The 19,698-nt window shown below is 40.9% G+C and overlaps 2 protein-coding genes across 5 annotated transcripts; both read left to right on the forward strand.

The window, feature by feature from the left end:
• The first annotated feature begins 956 nt into the window (after window positions 1-956).
• LOC116714160 (heterogeneous nuclear ribonucleoprotein A0-like) lies at window positions 957-2,530 on the forward strand. The gene has a single exon (XM_032554515.1). It carries the CDS (start codon window positions 1,033-1,035, stop codon window positions 1,945-1,947), a length of 915 nt encoding a protein of 304 aa, XP_032410406.1. The 5' UTR covers window positions 957-1,032; the 3' UTR covers window positions 1,948-2,530.
• Window positions 2,531-4,574: 2,044 nt separating this feature from the next.
• Window positions 4,575-19,448, forward strand: klhl3 (kelch-like family member 3). Of its 4 annotated transcripts, none has more exons than XM_032554509.1 (15): window positions 4,581-4,683; window positions 6,187-6,321; window positions 7,088-7,194; window positions 7,263-7,384; window positions 10,825-10,987; window positions 11,098-11,207; window positions 11,642-11,758; window positions 12,223-12,372; window positions 12,441-12,558; window positions 14,605-14,802; window positions 15,289-15,390; window positions 15,485-15,613; window positions 16,489-16,629; window positions 16,784-16,927; window positions 18,325-19,325. In XM_032554509.1, the coding sequence occupies exons 1-15, from the start codon at window positions 4,634-4,636 to the stop codon at window positions 18,351-18,353; spliced, it is 1,815 nt and encodes a 604-aa protein (XP_032410400.1). In that variant the 5' UTR covers window positions 4,581-4,633; the 3' UTR covers window positions 18,354-19,325. The 4 variants fall into 4 exon arrangements, with proteins under 4 accessions (XP_032410401.1, XP_032410400.1, XP_032410399.1 ...); XM_032554508.1 differs by having other exon boundaries at window positions 4,586-4,683; window positions 6,163-6,321; XM_032554510.1 differs by lacking the exon at window positions 7,088-7,194 and having other exon boundaries at window positions 4,575-4,683.
• The last annotated feature ends 250 nt before the right edge of the window (window positions 19,449-19,698 follow it).

Below are 19,698 nucleotides of genomic sequence, written 5' to 3' on the forward strand. Positions count from 1 at the left end.
TCAATCTAATTGACAGGGATTATGATTAAAAACATGTTTTAGTCATCTGTAGCACATAAGAAAAACAAAACTTTTGGAATGTTAGTAGTACCATGTCTTTTTATTGCATAAAAAAAGAAGCTGTTTTTAAAAATTGTGCCAAAAGAAATGTACAAAATCTACACGACATTCAGAGGAAAAGAAAAAAACATAAATAAGTTAATGTTAACCGAAGCGGACGATGGAAGAGTACAAAAGGGCAATTTAAACATTTCCAGACTGATAGAGGTCAGTGAGTCACTATCTAATGTTCTCAGGTTTTACAGTGCTGCATTTTCACACCTTTTAGCCTACTTCATGTTGTCAAACAGGTTCTGTTTGAGTGATTAAAATCATAAATTTGTAAATTTGAAGCATGAAATCAAATTCAATAATCTCATTCTTGAATAATGAAATTCAACATCTATGGTCTCTTAAAATTCAATCATAATCAGCTGCTTAGTTTGCTAATTCATTGGGCCGTCTCTTGTGACTACTAAACTGTATAAAAATGTGAATATTATAGTTAATTTGTGATTTAAGGGCCTGGATCAAATGAGGTCAAAAATTGTAGAAATTATCTGAACTGTAAACATTCACCTAAAATACACAATAAGCTAAATTAGTCGTGTTTATCTTATGGGGATTTGATGAAATGCTGCGGTGAAGCTGGATTTTTATTGCTACATTTGTCTTTGCAAGTCACTGATTCCTCACGTCAAGGTCAGGGAAGAAATTGGGCTAATGGCGTGTAGTTTTTAAATAGTTTAAATCTGTTTTATTATTATGGCGTTAGAAAGGGGGATAAAACTACAAACGGCAACAAAGGTGAAGAATTTTGGCTTAAATCTCAACAGAACGGAAGATTTTCAAAGCCGTGTGGGTGGTGATTCTTTTTTTTAAACTGAAGATGGCCCAATCAGAGTGCACTACGTCACACGCCCCGCCCAGACCTTGTTCATTGAAGAAGGACAGGGAAAGTCTCCATTTCCCATCCTCCAGACGAAACCCAACATGACGGACAAATTGTGCAAGCTTTTTGTTGGAGGGCTGAACGTGGAGACCACCAGCGATGGCCTCCGTGCGTATTTCGAGCAGTACGGCTCTCTGACGGACTGTGTCGTGGTTATGAACCAGCAGCTCGGAAGGTCCCGCTGCTTCGGTTTCATCACCTACTCTGAGCCCGGGGAGGCCGACGCTGCAATGGCGGCTAAGCCACATGTCGTCGAAGGCAACAACGTGGAGCTGAAGAGGGCCATAGCCCGAGAGGACGCCAACAACCCGGACATCCTCGCCAACGTCAAGAAAATCTTCGTCGGCGGAGTGAAGGACCACATCGAGGCGGAGAACCTGACCGAGTACTTCTCGCAGTTTGGCGCAGTGGAGAAGTCTGAGATCATCTCCGACAAGCAGACCGGCAGGAAGAGAGGCTTCGGCTTCGTCTACTTCACGGACACCGACTCGGCCACCAAAGCGGCGCTGACCAAATACCACACCATCAACGGGAACAAGGTGGAGGTGAAGAAAGCCCTCAGCAAGCAGGAGATCACCACCGGCGGCCGCGGAGGAAGAGGCCGGGGGAGAGGAATGCAGAACTTCGGCGGCGGGAGAGGAGGAGGATATGGAGGCGGTTATGGCGGCGGCTACGGCGGGGGTTACGGCGGGAATTACGGAAGTGGCTATGGCTATGGCGGCGGCTACAACAACGATAGCGGCGGCGGCTACGGAGGCTATGGCGGCTACAACGAGTACGACAGCCAGATGGGGGGAGGCTACAGCAACGGGGACTTCGGGGAGGGCTACGGACAGCAGCAGTCGAGCTACGGCGCGATGAAGGGGGGCAGCTACTCCTACCGGAGCGGGGCTCCGTACCGGGGCGGTGGGGGAGGCGGCGCCGGCAGAGGCGGCGGCTTCGGAGGAGGTTATTAGGCCATTGGAAAGCCGAGATGTTCATGGGGACATTAGAAACGAACTTTACATTTACAGCACCGTCACAGGTGGGGGGCTGCGCGCTCTTTGTCCGGTTAAAGCGAGCCCATCACCCACTCTGAATGAATGAAACCCGCCTCCTCCACTCGGATCCCATCTGTCCTTTTTGTTCCACTCATTCTGGACTCTAAACATACCGATTGTGAATATATTTTGTTGTCGTGTATTGAACCATTTGTTAAAAAAAAGTGAGATATGTGTAATTTTGCTTCTCAAGTCAAAAAATTGAGTTTGTCTTGCAAAACCAGTCGGATGTAACTCCTTTCTTTTGCATCATAAACTCAGGGTTTTATGGAGCTGGTGTTGGCAGCGTGGGGCTCCATTCGAGCCTCCTGGATCTTAAAATGTGTTCCTATTGAACGTGTCACGGACTATTTTCACCTAAAATTACATCTTTTGCCGTCCGTTTCAGGCTTTTTTTTTCTTTTTTTTTAAGAATAAATACTGTTGAGTGTATGTGTTCATTTCATCCCTATGTTGTATTCTGCTTTTATTATTAAAAGTTTTTAATGACTTGAATCCATTTATGCTTTTCGTCTTTTTTTCTTTCATTAACTTGTATTCCTAAAACTTCCACTAGGGGGCAATATCTACAGGTAGAAAATGGTCATTTTTAAATTTCTCTAGCCCATTTAAACTATAGAACATTTATTACTGAGATTTTTATTTTTTAAGCTTTAGCCGTTTTGAAATGACCGCTAAGAAACTAAACATGGAGAATGTTTAACGGTCAGGACTTCAACTTTCATTAATTTAAAAGCAGTAGCTGAGGTTACAGTTAAATGTGGTCTCCTGTTTCTATAATAAATTTGGACACTTCAAAAATATTCAGCAAACCAGAGAGCTTTAAAAAAAACAGATGGAGAAACTCCTAATTCCTGGTTTAGTCCCACTAAAATGTTGAACTGATTCTAGTTAAAGAAATTAAATTTCCTGGTAAAACTGGTCAGCAGGCTTTTCCTGAAGGTCAGGCTACAACAGTTTTCTTTAGACTGAGCTGTTTATTTTGGAACAAGATATGCAATATTATTCATGCTTTCCAGATACAGTAAAGAGTATTAATTTAAAAATGGTTTAATTCAAATTTTAAATTGAAATGTCTAAAACCCCAAAAGATTTGATAATCTGATAGCTAGATGTTAATCTGACATGTCATGCTCAGATTTTCTACTTGCTTTGTGGTAAAATGTTAATTATTTAAGATCAAATCTAACTTCCTACAAACACACCCTGTGACATCACAAAGCCATTTAATTCTCCTCTTATAACTTTGTCTTAAATTATTTATTTTTGGCTTATTTAAGGTCCATTTCTGTTAAATCCAAACAGTTTTTCTTTCTATCGAAGAGTGGACGAAAATACCTGAAAACAGGTGAGATTAAAACTGATTAACGTGCGGCTGTGAATATATCTGATTCTATCTTAAGTTTGCAAAAATTCCAAAAAGAACATTTTTAACAAAATCATTATATGGTATAGTAATTGTGTAATTTAAAGAAAAACATGGATGTAAACCATTTTTCCACATTTTAAGTTACATCTTTAGCATAAAATGTGGAAAGTCTTTCCAGTTGCTCTGTAGAGTTTACACTAAATATTTACACCTGCATGGTTACGGTTGTCATTCCTGCCAACAATTTAGTTCATTTTGTTGAACAAACATGCATTTTGTTCAGTAAGGAGGGAATATTTAAACTACATACAAGGTTTTTGTTAAAAGTTCCCATTATGTGACTGACAATAAAAAGAGAAGATAGATGAAAAATATTTACAGTGCACCGTAGGAAAATCAGAATGATTAAATCAAGCTAAGTTTAACAGCATAGCACACTTCAACAGTTCAAAATACTTTACATGATGAAAATATGAAACATCAGACAAACAAGAAACATTATGTTACAGTGACATAATTAAGAAAGATAATTCAAATTTGGAAATCAGATGGAAATTAATTAAATTCCAGTTAATTACCAGAGGAATAGAAACCCTGGAAAAAAGGGAATTCTGACATTTAATCCCAGAATTCTGATTATAATCCCAGAATTTTGACTTCAATCCAAATGGACATCTGGGAGCAACCAGCTTGAGTGACAGGAATGTGAGTTGTGCCAGAGAAGAACTTATTTTCCAGAGAAACATGTCAAGTTTATTGATATTTTATGTGGCAGATTAAAGTCGGAATTCTGAAAATAATAATCCAAATTCTAAGAAATAAGTAAGAATGATTTTTTTTCAGTGTCCCTAATCTTCTTTCGTAGTTAACCAAGGGCGACTCTAAACAAATAGTTTCCAGTCTCGATGTAAAGATGCCCAGTGTTTCATAATTTTTTTGTGGAAGAAACTTCCAGAATGCTGCTTCTTCCTGTTTGGGTCTGATTCCGATCAGTAGTTTCTAGCTGTATTAGCTGGAGCTCTGTGCCGCTGAGGGTTTCAAATTATTTTCCGTGAAAAATCTGGAACCTTTACTACCAAACGATGCGGCCTGATCACAAAGACTCTCGTTGTTTAGCTTTTTAGGTAGATTGAGTGACCCATCTCGCAAATATACGAGCTTTGAGTGAAAAGCCGCAGCGGTGTTGTCGGAGTGGCTCCTCGCGCCTGTAGACGATCTGCGCTGGATGCTCTCATGCCTGCTGTGCTGTCTGACTCCGGGAGGATGGACGGTGTGTCGTTAGGGTGAGTTGGCTCATCGCGGGGGGATTATTTAGCAAAGCTGCGTTTCACGCTGCTTCTACATCTGCTGGAGAACATTTTAGTCCACATGACCCACAAATCCACCGCAGCCGGGCCCCACGGCTCGTCTTCAGGAAGGGAACTACAGGCTAGCCGTGGCTAGCCTCGGTTAGTTTGTTAGCATCGCTGACAGTTTGCAGTTACATTTCAACCAAAGTAACCTCACTGACATCCGGAAAATTTGTCATTTCGACTGCAAACAAACATTAAACAAAGCTGTCTGAATCATATAACCAGTTAAAATGAAGGTTTATGGTGATTAATAGCTGGTAAAAGCCCCCGTTATGTTGAAATGATAAGCGATGCTAGGCGCTAGCCAGCCTGTTACACACTGGACACATTTTATTTCAACATTCTTTCTGTTTTTTTATTAAGAACTTACATTTGCTGACCTGCTTCAGGTCAACAGAACTTTTTAATCCCAAACTATAGTTAGTTGTTTGTAAAAACAAGCATTAGAGCTGTAAAATGTCAGAAAAATACAGTATTCACATCCCAGTGTTTAATATTATTATTGCAGTGAACTATTTGTGATGCAACAAATGTTTGCTATTATGTTTCAGGTGTTAAAATAGATTTAGTCTGTTGGACTGAGTTCAACCACATACATTACATACTTTTTGGATTAATTAAATTTCATTTTAAAGTAATTGTAGGCATCTAATTTCCCCCTAATGTCTGGATTTATCTCTAGTTGTATAAAAATTATTATTACAGGTGTTTGTTTTTCTTTCAATCAGATGTTAACTTAATAAAATTATAAATCCGAACATTTCACCTACCGTTAGTGTAAATTTAGCTATGATGCTAATGAGGAATGTAATGTTGCTTTTTCATAATTACAATGTTTTAAATACATGAATAGTGAAAGATCCCTTTACTGTTCTGTCCTACAAGATTTTACCCTATTTCATCATAAAAATTATTGCTTTAGGGTAAGTCCTTATTAATGATCTATTTATCACAATTAAATGTCATTCTGTAATCAACAGTGTTCTACTGAGCTCTGTGGGTCGGACTAGAACATCTGGAGAACCAGATATACAAGATCAGCTGGGAAATAAAGGAAATGTAATAAAAATAGTTTTCAATAATTGGGATGCAAAGAAAACGACGAAACAATTCAGCTCTGAACTGACAAAACGTGAAAATCTCTTCTTAATGTAGATTGAAATGTGACGTTTTGTTGCTTCAGACATTTAATCAGTGTGCCATTAATTTCAGAAGACGATAAATATGACTAAACATGTCAGGATTAGCCACAGTTTCATCTGTACAAACAACATAAATACAATAAATTAGTGCAATGCAGACAGAAAAAAACCTTTTTAAAAAAGGGAATAATAGTAATAATGTTAAATAAGAAGTTGATTTGAAGGATAACGAGCCGTTTGTCTGGCCTGTGTGTCTCCGCTGATCCAGACACTGCCTCTCATGTCTCACCAGTCTGGTGGCGGCGCCGGCCTCGCCGCGTCCCAACTGCGCCGCGGATTCAGAGGAGGACGCGGCGAACGGAGGGATTCACACCTTCAACCAGACGCACATGAGGAAGGCCTTCCAGCTCATGAACGACCTGCGCAGGTGCCTGTCTGCAGCTACACACTAAAACCTTTTAAACTCTTCAGCTTCCTCAGATCATTGTCCTTCAAAAGGTTTATAGTTTTTAAACATTTTTTGTGCAAAATTTGCAACAATATTGCTTACTTTCCAACTTGTCAGAAGAAATGAAAAGTGCATAACATTTTGCATTAACAGTTCCGTCTTTTTCTCAAGCAAAGTTGTTGTTTTTTTTACTTCTTTGTTTTAAATGAGAGTAAATTTGTAATTTTATGAGAATTCAAAACCATACTGAAGAAATGAGGAATTCTCTGCCCCGCTAACTCTGCTACGCTAACAATGCTATGCTAACTCTGCTACGCTAACTTTGCCACGCTAACAATCCTACACTAACTCTGCCACGGTAATTATGCTAAGCTAACGATGCCACGGTGATGATGCTATGCTAACTCTGCTATGCTAACTTTGCCACGCTAACAATGCTACACTAACTCTGCCACGCTAACGATGCTACGCTAACTCTGCCACGTTTACGATGCCACGCTAACTCTGCCACGCTAACGATGCTGCACTAACTTTGCCATGCTAACGATGCTATGCTAACTCTGCCACGCTAACGATGCTGCGCTAACTCTGCCACGCTAACGATGCTGCACTAACTCTGCCACGCTAACGATGCTGCACTAACTCTGCCACGCTAACGATGCTGCACTAACTCTGCCACGCTAACGATGCTAAGCTAACGATGCCACGTTATCGATGCTACGCTAACGATTGGCCTCTCTGTCAGTAAGCAGATGCTGTGTGACGTCCAGCTGGTGGCGGGCAGCGTGGAGGTGCCGGCTCACCGGGTGGTCCTGGCAGCCTGCAGCCCGTACTTCTGTGCCATGTTCACAGGTACTGGTTCTGACCCGTTTGGGCCTGAGTGAGGCTGCTTCCAGGCGGTAAACTGTGTCTGTGTGCAGGAGATATGAGTGAGAGCAAAGCCCAGCAGGTGGAGATCAGAGAGGTTGATGGTCAGACACTGAGGAAACTTGTGGATTACATTTACACCGCAGAGATAGAGGTGACAGAGGACAACGTCCAGGTGAGTGGGAATAATCCAGATTACCACCAGCTGCTTGGGGTTTCAGCTCTGGTTTTATTGAACTATTATAAAAATGTATAGTTTTACTCCTTTGCTCATTAAGTATGTATGAGACAGAAAACCATCTCCTCTGCCTTCTCCCAGAGCGAACTAGAAACAACCAATCACAGATTGAATCCATTTTTAAATAAACGGAAACAGAACCTCTAATAAACTCTTTAAAATCCAAAAGAAAAACAAATAAAATTCATTTCTAATGAGACATAAACGTCAGTCATATTCATCAACTGTTTGTATTTATTTAGTATGAAATAAATGTTATTGAGACATTAACACATTTAATGTGTTAAACTTTTTTTTATATGTTCCGGCTGGAACCGTTTCTGGTACAACCGTAAATCTGACGCACAAGCTACAGTAGATGACAAAGTCGCTTCTCTCTGGTAAATTTCTGCTTTTTAATTGATCTGATTGGATGCTGGAAAAACTAATGTTGTGTTCAAGTTGTGCTAAGAGGAGTTAGCCTATCAGAAGCTATGCTAGCCTAAGTAGCAACTCATTGCTAATCATGTAGCAGCTGATGCTAATGTCAGCCTCCACATTTCCAAAGAAGAATCTGATTTTTGAAGAACCTGAATAAAGATTAAAAACAATAATGTTGAGCTCACATGTCTGTTTATTCAGCAATTTAGCAGTAAAAATGTTTTGAACTGAAAATGTTGCTTATTTTCTCCATTAAAACGTAATTAACTACAAATCCTGCAATTCACTTAAAAATGTTAATCAAGTCTCACCATTAATAATAATTTAATCTGAATTTCTGCTTTTAGTTGAGTAAATCCTCCAGTCAGTAATATTTCATTTGTTATGTTCTGGTTTTCAGAGCAGAGCCTCTCCTTCCAGGAGATCTGGAGTTCTGGACTCTTGTGTTTCTCTGTTTTCTTTGTTTTTTCCTTATTTACGGTGTGATGCGGTCAGGAATGCCTCTGGGTCAATCAGAACAGGAAGCCAGAACCGCTGCCCGGACCTTTCCTTTTGTCTGCCTCTTTGTTTTGTTCAGCACTTTCGGTCCGGTCAGAGCGACCAGCTGGTGTTAACGACTCCAACCACTTTTCTAAACTGTTAATCGATTTCAGACACATGATTATTGATTCTTTTTATGCTCATTACTTTTAAATAACATAAAATTAGCAGCTTTTTGGCAAATTTTCAATCTGTTTTATCTGCTGGTTTTAACGTTTGTTGTTTTAAGTTTGTCTTTAAAAACTGAAATGAAGATAAGATGTATTTTTGTAAGACAGGTGACGTCACACTGTGTGAGAGAGCAGTGGCTGTTTCTACTTTAAGATGAAAACATTCTGATTCTATTTGAAACTGCATTTAGTAGAACTAGGAATCTTTTACTATTTCTCAATTAGATTCAAAACTGATTTTCATTTTCCGTTTTTATTGTGGTGACTTTAGCGCAGTACATTGTAGCACCGTTTCCATGGCGACATCAGTTACAAAACGGATCCTGACAGACAGCAGATTTGTTTTATTTTTACATTTCATAGAATTGATTTTAAATTGATTCTGGATCTCAGTAAATGAGTGTAGTGATTCTTATGCCAATGAATATTTTGGCACATCTAATGTTAGCATATTTACATTAGCTGTTAGCATGGCTAGCTGTTTCTGTACAACTTCAGATGATTCTTAACTCTAAAGTTTTTAAAATGCTGAGTTTTTCAAATGGAAAGTTCAAAATGACAGTAAATCAAACAGATTAATGTCGCTGTAAGTTAGCCTTCCTGTTATCTGCTGAAAGTCTCGCTCTCTTTCTTGCTGCCTGAAAGAAGTTCAGAAGTTTTATTTTATTTCTCTGACTTTTCTTGTGATTGTTAAAACCTTATTTTGACCACAGAACGGATTTAGTGATCCGTTTTGTTGTTTTCGTCAGAAATGACTGGATGTGATTCAGGATTTAAGGAAAGTTGCTCCTGGACGGATCTGTGAGTTGAGAAGCAGAGACTGGCTGGTTTTAACTCTGTTTTTTTAAACCCTGGTTTTAACTCCAGAGCTGCGCAGTTCTGCTCAAAGCCCGGTTTCCTCTTATTCTGAGCGCAGGAAGCGCAGAGAGAGGAAATCCTCCCGCTGTCAGCAGGGAGCTGCTCTCTGTTTTCCTCTCCTTCATGTTTCTGTGCGATCATCCAGTCGCTGCTACAGTCTGAAAATATAAATATTTAGAATTTTAATCTAGGATTCTTTGCCTTTTAGTTCCCACATTCAGCTGGTAAAGAGATTAAAATTGGGATTTTTTTTCAGGATTAGATCCTGTCCATTTTCCTTCTCTGTTTTCGTCTTTCTGTGTTTCTTTGTTTTTTTCTTCTTTCCTTCAGCAACTTGAACGGCAAAACTGACTTTGGAAAAGAAGCTGCTCACAGTGCTGCAGCGTTTTGTTCATCATCATTTTGTCTCATCCTTTAATGAGATCAAGCTAACAACAGAATCTGTTTAGATGAAAACATTTTTCTATTTTACGTGAAGAAAATGCATCTGGATAGTCTGTAGGGATTTTTACAGAGCTTGAGCTTCATTTAATGGTTTTCTGGATCATTTGGAAAAGTGTCAGAGAATGAAATGAGTTTGATTTCTCGTCCCGTTGTCTGAGAGACTCATCTGTCTGGAAAGTTTAATTTTCCAGTATTTCATTCTGACTTTAATAATGTGATGACCATGTTATGCCTTTAAGTGTTAGGTTCTGTCTGGGCTGCAAACCCAAGGTTAGATGTTGTTTACTGCAGCTGCTCCGGAGTCACACAGTCTCTCCAGTGTTTCCTTATCTTTGGTGTAAACCTGTGATGTTGTCTGCCTGCCGTTCATTAGGTTTTGATCATATCATCACATGGTGTTAAACTAACCTGACTGAGTCATTTTTATTTAACAATACTGAGCAAATGAATGTTTTTCTTCCATCTTTTCATCATTTTATTTCTTCTTCTCTCCCTGCTGCTGCTATCTCCATCAGATCTTTTCTCTAAATTCACCTTGGATGTTTAAGACTTTAAAAATGTCTAAAACAATTAAGAAAGTTTGGAAATTTTAACCCAGAAAAATAAACACACAAAAAAATAACAGAAGCTAATGCTAAACTGCTAAATGCATGAAAGAATTAGCAGAAGCTAATGCTAAATTCATAAAAAATTAATGGAAACTAAGCCATTAAACAGCAGAAGTTGATGCTAAACCACTAAATGCATGAAAAAATTTAGTGGGAGCCAACAGTAAGTTTTGAAATGCATAATACAATTAGCTAAAGCTAAACACATAAAAATATTATTCAAAGCTAATGCTAAACTGGTGAACTGGATTTACCTGCAGCTAGTAGGGAAATATGTGAAAACTAGACAGCCTCTGCTTCGTCCCAGTCAAACCAGTCTGTGGTTCCCTGGTTCCAGGTTCTCCTGCCAGCAGCCAGCCTCCTGCAGCTGATGGATGTTCGTCAGGTCTGCTGCGACTTCCTGCAGTCTCAGCTTCATCCCACCAACTGCCTGGGCATCAGAGCCTTCGCTGACCTGCACACCTGCACACAGCTCCTCAGTCAGGCCCACGCATACGCCGGTAAGCCTCTCACTCGGTCACCAGCTACCAGGTCAGACGCGTGGTACTGAGGAGCTAACGGCTAGTGTGCTAGCTAGCCGTCTGTAACCTGGGCGGTCTCTGTGTCTCAGAGCAGCATTTCTCCGAGGTGGTGCAGAGTGAGGAGTTCCTGGGTCTGTCTCTGCAGCAGGTGTCCAGCCTGATATCCAGTGACCGGCTCACCGTCTCCACTGAGGAAAAGGTTTTCTTACCGGCTCGTTTCTGGTCCAAATGTTCTGCCAAGATGTTGAAGAACCAACAAGATGGCCGCCGTGGGCGTCAAAGAATTTACCCTAAATTTGCCAAAATCTATTCAAGACTCGTATTTTTGTCAAATTATACATAATTAAATCCATAAAAATTATATTTACTGATATTATTTTATTTTTCAAAATGGCTGCCATAGTTGTCACAGAAAATAAATTTTTACTCTAAAATCTCCAATTAGATGAATGTGAATTAGAACGAATGGCTGCTGTGATTGTAATGGAGAATATACTGTATGTAAGCTAATGCTAAATCGGTAATCACAAAACATTAGCAGTTGCTAGTGCTAAACATAAACAATTAGCAGCACTAAATGCATGAAAACATTAGCAGAAGCTAATGCTAAGCCGCTCCCTCTGCTCTGCTCAGGTGTTTGAAGCGATGATATCTTGGATCAAATACGACAAACCGACTCGTCTGGAGTTCATGCCCAAACTGATGGAGCACGTCAGGCTGCCGCTGCTGTCCAGGGATTACCTGGTCAAGGTGCGGCCGCATCCCTGAACATGAACTCAACCAATAAACCTGCAAGATTAATATCCACTTCATCCGCTCTGGATAAGAAGTTCTTACTTTTTCTACAAACTGTTGGTGATAATGGGTTATAATGTTCATAATAATAACATAAAGCATCAGTTTTCATTCCTCAGCACAATTATACATGACTTTGTCTGGGTTTATTTCATAAAACATAATACAGTTGGTGGTTCAATTGGAAGTTCAAAGACTTCATGAGATTCATTTATTTTAGTTCTGCATGACTTTGTTTTGGGTTTTTTCATTATAATATATTGAAGTTTTAATTGAAAAAACTTTTATTGTCCAACAACGAGAAAATTCAGAGGTAACACCAGCAGCAGGTAGAAAAAAAAGGTTTTAAAGTGTTAAAAACAAAATGGCTGCTGGTTTACGGTGACCTCGTCTCAAACAAAATGGCTGCTGGTTTTCAGATCGTTGAGGAAGAACCTCTGATAAAGAACAACAACACCTGTAAGGACTTCCTGATTGAAGCCATGAAGTACCACCTGCTGCCGGCGGACCAGCGCCACCTCATCAAGACGGACCGGACCCGACCCCGGACCCCCGTCAGCATCCCCAAGGTGCAGAGCCGGGCCGGGCCGGGCGCAGAGCCGCGGGTTCTGCCGGTTCTGAGTGTCGCTCTGTGCAGGTGATGATCGTGGTGGGGGGGCAGGCCCCCAAGGCCATCCGGAGCGTGGAGTGCTACGACTTCCAGGAGGACCGGTGGTACCAGGTGGCGGACCTCCCCTCCAGACGCTGCCGGGCTGGTCAGTGTCCGGACCAGAACCCGGGACGCTAAGCTAGCATGAGTCCGGTTCTGGTCCGTTTACATGAAAGATGAATTATTGTTCTGATGGGTCCAAATGGGCCAAAGATTCAATCATCCTTCATTCTTCCAGTATGACTGGCAGCTAATTATCCCCCAGCATAATGCTGCCACCACCATGCTTGGCACAGAGTTTGTTTTATTTCATATTATTTCTGTTTTTATTGATTTCTGTCTGATTTTCTGCCACTTTTTACTTGGTTCTGTTTTCCATTCTTTCTTTTCATTTCAGCAAAACAATTACTGGAAGAAAAAGTAAAATTTCCAACAAAATATTTTGTAAAACTAAAGTTGTTTGAAAAGTGAGCAGGAAGAAGCAGAGACGGGTCCAGTTCTGTCCTACAGACCACCAACTAAAATACTGATTTTAACTTAAATTCATCTCAGTGACCCGGGATAAGCTAATCTCACGATACGATACGACGCCCGATATTATGCTCACGATACGTTTTATATCACGATATTCGACAAACGGCACAATTTGATATGTTTGTAAGATTTTCTGAAAGATTTCAGTGATTTGTGACGTTTTGAGACGATTCCACAGACTTGGATTAAATTAATGGAACTGATGGTGTAAAACTGTAATAAATGTTTCTGTTATACATTTGATTTGTTTAAATGTTAATTATGTGACTTTGTATATTTGGTTAGGCAGAAATCAAACCTTTTTTGTCTTATTGACTTATAAGACCAAAAGTTTAGATGATTTTATATCATCTAAAATTACATATTAGAGGATGTGATGTATTTCATTATTTAAATTTTAGCTGGTTGTTTCTTTACATGTCAGTTTTAGTGTGCAACTTGGAACACGAAGTATTTGAGTAGATTTAAAATCGATACTTTATGAGGAAGAAATATATCAATAAATATCGCAGTATCGATAAAATAACTCAACAGGAAGTCAGCAAACTCTGTCTCCGTCCTCAGCCTGTGTCTCCGTCCTCAGCTTTTGTCTCCGTCCTCAGCTTTTGTCTCCGTCCTCAGCTTTTGTCTCCGTCCTCAGCCTGTGTCTCCGTCCTCAGCTTTTGTCTCCGTCCTGAGCCTGTGTCTCAGCCTGTGTCTCCGTCCTCAGCCTGTGTCTCCGTCCTCAGCCTGTGTCTCTGTCCTCAGCCTGTGTCTCGGTCCTCAGCTTGTGTCTCCGTCCTCAGCTTGTGTCTCAGCTTGTGTCTCCATCTCCAGCTTGTGTCTCCGTCCTCAGCCTGTGTCTCCGTCCTCAGCTTTTGTCTCCGTCCTCAGCCTGTGTCTCCGTCCTCAGCCTGTGTCTCCGTCCACAGCCTGTGTCTCCGTCCTCAGCTTGTGTCTCCGTCCTCAGCCTGTGTCTCCGTCCTCAGCTTGTGTCTCTGTCCTCAGCTTGTGTCTCCGTCCTCAGCTTGTGTCTCAGCTTGTGTCTCCATCCCCAGCTTGTGTCTCCGTCCTCAGCCTGTGTCTCAGCTTGTGTCTCCATCCTCAGCTTGTGTCTCCGTCCTCAGCTTGTGTCTCAGCTTGTGTCTCCGTCCTCAGCTTGTGTCTCCGTCCTCAGCCTGTGTCTCAGCTTGTGTCTCCGTCCTCAGCTTGTGTCTCCGTCCTCAGCTTGTGTCTCAGCTTGTGTCTCCGTCCTCAGCCTGTGTCTCCGTCCTCAGCCTGTGTCTCCGTCCTCAGCCTGTGTCTCCGTCCTCAGCTTGTGTCTCTGTCCTCAGCTTGTGTCTCCGTCCTCAGCCTGTGTCTCCGTCCTCAGCCTGTGTCTCCGTCCTCAGCTTGTGTCTCTGTCCTCAGCCTGTGTCTCCGTCCCCAGCCTGTGTCTCCGTCCTCAGCTTGTGTCTCAGCTTGTGTCTCCATCCCCAGCTTGTGTCTCCGTCCTCAGCTTGTGTCTCCGTCCTCAGCTTGTGTCTCAGCTTGTGTCTCCATCCCCAGCTTGTGTCTCCGTCCTCAGCTTGTGTCTCAGCTTGTGTCTCCGTCCTCAGCCTGTGTCTCCGTCCTCAGCCTGTGTCTCTGTCTCCTCCAGGCGTCGTCTCCATGGCGGGCCGGGTCTACGCCGTTGGCGGCTTCAACAGCTCGCTGCGGGAGCGGACCGTGGACGTTTACGACGGCGCCAGGGACCAGTGGAACGCGGCGGCGAGCATGCAGGAGAGGCGCAGCACGCTGGGGGCGGCGGTGCTGGGCGAGCTGCTGTACGCCGTCGGAGGCTTCAACGGGAGCATCGGTACGCCGGACGGATCGTCCGGAACGTGACGATGTCTGAAATGCCGCCACACCGAGGCGACGTTCCAGAGGCTTTTCAGCTGTTTTTTATTTTGAAGCTGTTTTAACAAACGGAGGGAAACTTGAAACTGCTGCTGCTTGTTACCCAGCAGGCTGTTGCTAGGCAACCATAGAGTTAGTGAGTTGGTTGATGCTACCAGCTAACTTAGCTCACATTGACAGGCTGAGCGTCTGCCTGTTTCCCAGAATGCTGTGCGGTTGAGTGAATATTTCATCAGATGTACTATCTGTTGATATTGATCACGTGTCCATTGTGATAGAAATTGTTCTTGATTTATTGTCTTTCTATCTAAACCGAGGATCAGCTCCCAATTTAAACCACAGAAAGTCAAACATGAACCTCAATTTATAGTTTAAAGTGTTAATTTAGCAAACATGACGTACAGGAATCGTTTCTCCTCTGACCGGCTGCGTGTTTCCGCTGCAGGTCTGTCCACCGTGGAGGTCTACAGCCCGAAGACCAACGAGTGGAGCGTCGTGGCGTCCATGAACACCCGGCGCAGCAGCGTGGGCGTGGGCGTGGTCGACGGTAAGACCGTGAGAATTTAGACCAAAAGATCGCAGCTAAACATGCCTTATTGGACCCACTGTGTGTGTGTGTGTGTGTGTGTGTGTGTGTGTAGGGAAGCTGTATGCTGTGGGAGGTTATGATGGAGCATCTCGTCAGTGCCTCAGCACGGTGGAAGAATACGACCCAGTCTCTGATCAGTGGTGCTACGTGGCCGACATGAGCACACGGAGAAGTGGAGCAGGTACACACACACACACACACACACACACACTGGGAGCAGCTTTTACATGAAGAGTAACTGAAGTTGTAATACTACAAGAATAAAGTCTTAATGATATGAGAGTTTAATATACATAAATTTTGACAAAGTTGTAATAACATGAGAAAAAAAGCCGTAATATACGAATAAAATTATTGGTATTTTACAAGAAAGTTTGTAACACAAGAAGAAAATCACAATAATTTGAGAAAAATATGAGAAGTCATAATAATACAAGAAAATCATAATGTAAGAAAAGTCATATTATTACGAGAAAAAAGCCTTAGTATTAAAAAGAGGAAGTAATAATACCAGAATAAAGTTGTACAACAAATAAATTGAAGTATAAAGATGTAACAATACAACAATAAAGTCTAAATAATGTCAGAATAATTTTACTAAAGGAAAGTTGTAATATTAGGAGAATAAAGTAGCAATTTTATAAAAATATAATAAGGAAAGTTGAACACCTTGAGAAGTAAAATAAGTAAATATTTCATCTTTTAATCTGAATGACTTCATCCAGGCTTTACTCTCATTAAATTACATTTATTGTAATTTTACATCTTTCTCCTGGTAATATTGCATCTATATTCTACCAACATTCTGACTTTACTGTCATCATTTAAAAACATCAACATCTCTGTGATGTTGTGATAAAAATGTGCGTAAAAATCATCTTCTTCTCATTCGGACCATTAAACTTTATTTCATGTTGAGCAACAGCTCCCCCTGATGGACACCGAATGAAACGGCAACACAGACGTTTTTGTCAACCATTCAATACTGTTAAATACTGATAACTAAAGTGAATGGCTTAATGGAGCCTGTGATGAACACATGATGTTTCCCTGCAGGAGTCGGGGTTCTGGGCGGCCTGCTGTACGCAGCGGGCGGCCATGACGGTCCTCTGGTGAGGAAGAGCGTTGAGGTGTTTGAGCCTCAGAGCAACACGTGGCGTCTGGTCAGCGACATGAACATGTGTCGCAGGAACGCAGGTCGGCACGTCACAAATAAAATGCATTAAATACGCCTCACTTCCTGGTTCCAAGCTGGAAAATGTGGATTTTAAAATCACACATTTAAATGTTTGTTTACAGATTGACATGAAAACATCTCTGATGTAATAAGGTTGTTTTTTGCTTCCTGCAGGTGTTTGTGCCATAAACGGGCTGCTGTACGTGATCGGCGGTGACGACGGGTCCTGCAACCTGTCGTCTGTGGAGTTTTACAACCCGATGACGGACAAGTGGAGCCTGATTCCCACCAACATGAGCAACGGCCGCAGCTACGCCGGTACGACCAGCAGAGCCTGGAGATGTTGACTCCAGTTTTAGTTCAAACCGTTTTCTACCCAAACGGACCAGAGATTCTGTTTAAATGATGTGACTGATGAGAGGGAAAGAGTGTAAACAAACAGAACATTTAAACTTACAAGGTTCCAGGTTGCACCACACACCACAGACTCGTTACCATAGCAACTGACTGATAACAATGCCACTATACGTTTCAGGATTCAACAGCAAAAACCTCGCAAACATTTCACATTCAAAGAGCAGAACATTCAGTGGGCTACAGTTTATGTTTTTAAGCTGCATGTTTATTTTGCGATTATTAAGTGAGTGGTTTGGTAGATTAGCTTCCGCTGCTATTAGCTAAGCTAGCACTGCGGTGGTTGATTAGCTAATTTGGACACTTGCTCTACTGATGATCTGTCAGAGTTGATGTGTGGGTCGACTTTTTAGCTTTATTTTGTTTTTTTACTGAAACAAAACACAGAATTCTGCAGCACATCTACATGTTAAGGTTGTCATAGTCAAGCTAGCATATCTGGCCCACTTCCCTACTTTCTCCCGCCCTACTTTTTAATTAAAACTTTTTTTGGTACTTCTTATCTAATTGTCGTAGTGTTGGCAATTACTAGGAAAGCACTGCATCCCTTTTTCTTTTATAGATTCTAGATTTAGTTCGTTATGTTGACAACCTAGCAGCTAAAACCAATGCTAGTTGTTGTCGGCTAGCAGGTTTTTTGCGTCACGCTGCAACGTGTCTATTGTAAACCAAAATTGGTTTGTACATAAAATTCAGTAACCCAAATTAAATATTAAAAATTATGTTTTTTTAGCTCAGGGTGTCCAAACGTTTTGCCAAAATCAACAGGTAAAAAATACTTGAGGACTAAAGAATGTTTTATTTTATTTTTAAATAATTATAATAGAAAAATAAAATCAAGAAGTTAAAGTTATCTGATTTTGTTGTTTTTTGTGGAAAAAGGATGTTATTCATTATAGATTCAAAACTTTAAAGTGACAGAAATTGTAAATAGTTTTCAAATTCTTTTGGGCTTGATGGAACAAATTTAAGAAAAAAATTGAGTCACTTTCTTTGAAAATGTTTGCAATATTTAGCCAAGTCTAGCAAATTCAGTAAAATCTTGGTTATAAAAAGACAAATAATTTGTGTCAGAGATTTTTTTTACTCTGATTAAAAATAAAAAGTTCTGTAATTGCATTCGGAGGCCACACAAAGTCACTCCAAGGGCTACAAATGGCCCCCGTGCCTCACTTTGGACACCCTGGCTTTTTCTTAGATAAAAAAAAAGAAGTAATTATTCAGAAAATAATTTCTGAGCATTTTGAATCAATTTTAGATTTCCCAGGAACTGCTGAACTAATCGGACCTGTTCTTTTCAGGAGTGGCAGTGATCGACAAGCCGCTATGACCCGGCCAGAAACCCAGAACCAGAACTTTATGGGCCACCGAGAGCCTCCATGTTTGGTTCTGATCCGCTTCCTTTGGGGTTCCAGGATAAACGGATGTAATTCCACCAAACCGAGCCGCCGGTTCTGTTGGCTTGATGGTTGGACTCCAAGGAGCCGGTTGCAATAATTGGAGCGGTGACACCTGGTGGTGACCAGCAGTATTCCTCCTCGACCCAAACGCCCAAAACCGGAGCGCCGCAACATGAAGAATGTTAAAATTATATGCAACAAAAACAGCAGATTTAGTATTTTTGAGAGTTGATTTTTAAAGTTTGGGATCAGTTTTGGTGTTTCGGTTCTGGGACTAAACACTACTGATGTTCTGCACTGAACGCTGCTGCTCATTCTGAAGCTGCCAGCCGCACACATCAGATCAGAGACACTGGAGCTGAAAATGATGCACTGTAAAAAATGAGCTGGAAAGACATCATGACTTTATTTATTGACTCATTTGCCACTGCGTTCAGGAACAGGATCCTGAAACAGAACCATGTTTACCGGACTGGATCTTAGTTTATTCTATAAAAGCACATAAAGTTTAAATATAACCTTCCTGTTTTATAAGTCACTTGATTTTCATTTCATCTGGTTGGATTTAATGTTCTGTTATGTTACAGAAAACTGGGAGCGGTCTTCTTCAGGTGGAAACACCTGCAAGTAGGTAAGACTCTCCAGCACCACCTGTGGTGGGAAACAGGAACTGCCTGAAAATAAGAGGAATAATCATTAAGATAAAATAACTCTAATATTCAGGCACATACAGTTTCATGTTTATTATTATAGAACTTGTGAAGATGTTTAAAATGAATCTGTGCTGAAACACTAAATGGACTTTGAAGTATATCATGTGATTGTTTAAAGTGACCAGATGGACATTTTTCTCACTGCAGTTGCTATATTTTTTATATAAATGATGAACATTGTGAACAAAATGTTGGATTTGGTTCATTTTTCACAGCAAAAATGTAGAGAAAGATTAACAAAACTTCCTCCTGTCAGCTTTTATTTCCATTTCTCCAAAGGAAAATATATATTTACTGACATCTACTTGAAAATGTCTCCAAACGTTTGGTGCTGTACGGTTAATCAATTTAAAGAAACAACACAAGTTTCTAAAAGTAGAAAACAGTCTTCTTTTTTAAATCAAAAACATTTTTAGTTTGTTTTAGAAAAATAAAGAGCAGTACCTCAGCTGGTGGGCGTGGCCTTCATCAGGTGTAATTAGCCTAATTAGCAGCTGCTGCTAAAACCTCCAACCATTACAAACAACTCCAGGTGAGTTTCGTCCTGTTTATTTTCTTATAA

This window comes from Xiphophorus hellerii, chromosome 23 (genome assembly GCF_003331165.1).
Source record: "Xiphophorus hellerii strain 12219 chromosome 23, Xiphophorus_hellerii-4.1, whole genome shotgun sequence".
Classification (NCBI taxonomy): Eukaryota; Metazoa; Chordata; class Actinopteri; order Cyprinodontiformes; family Poeciliidae; genus Xiphophorus; species Xiphophorus hellerii.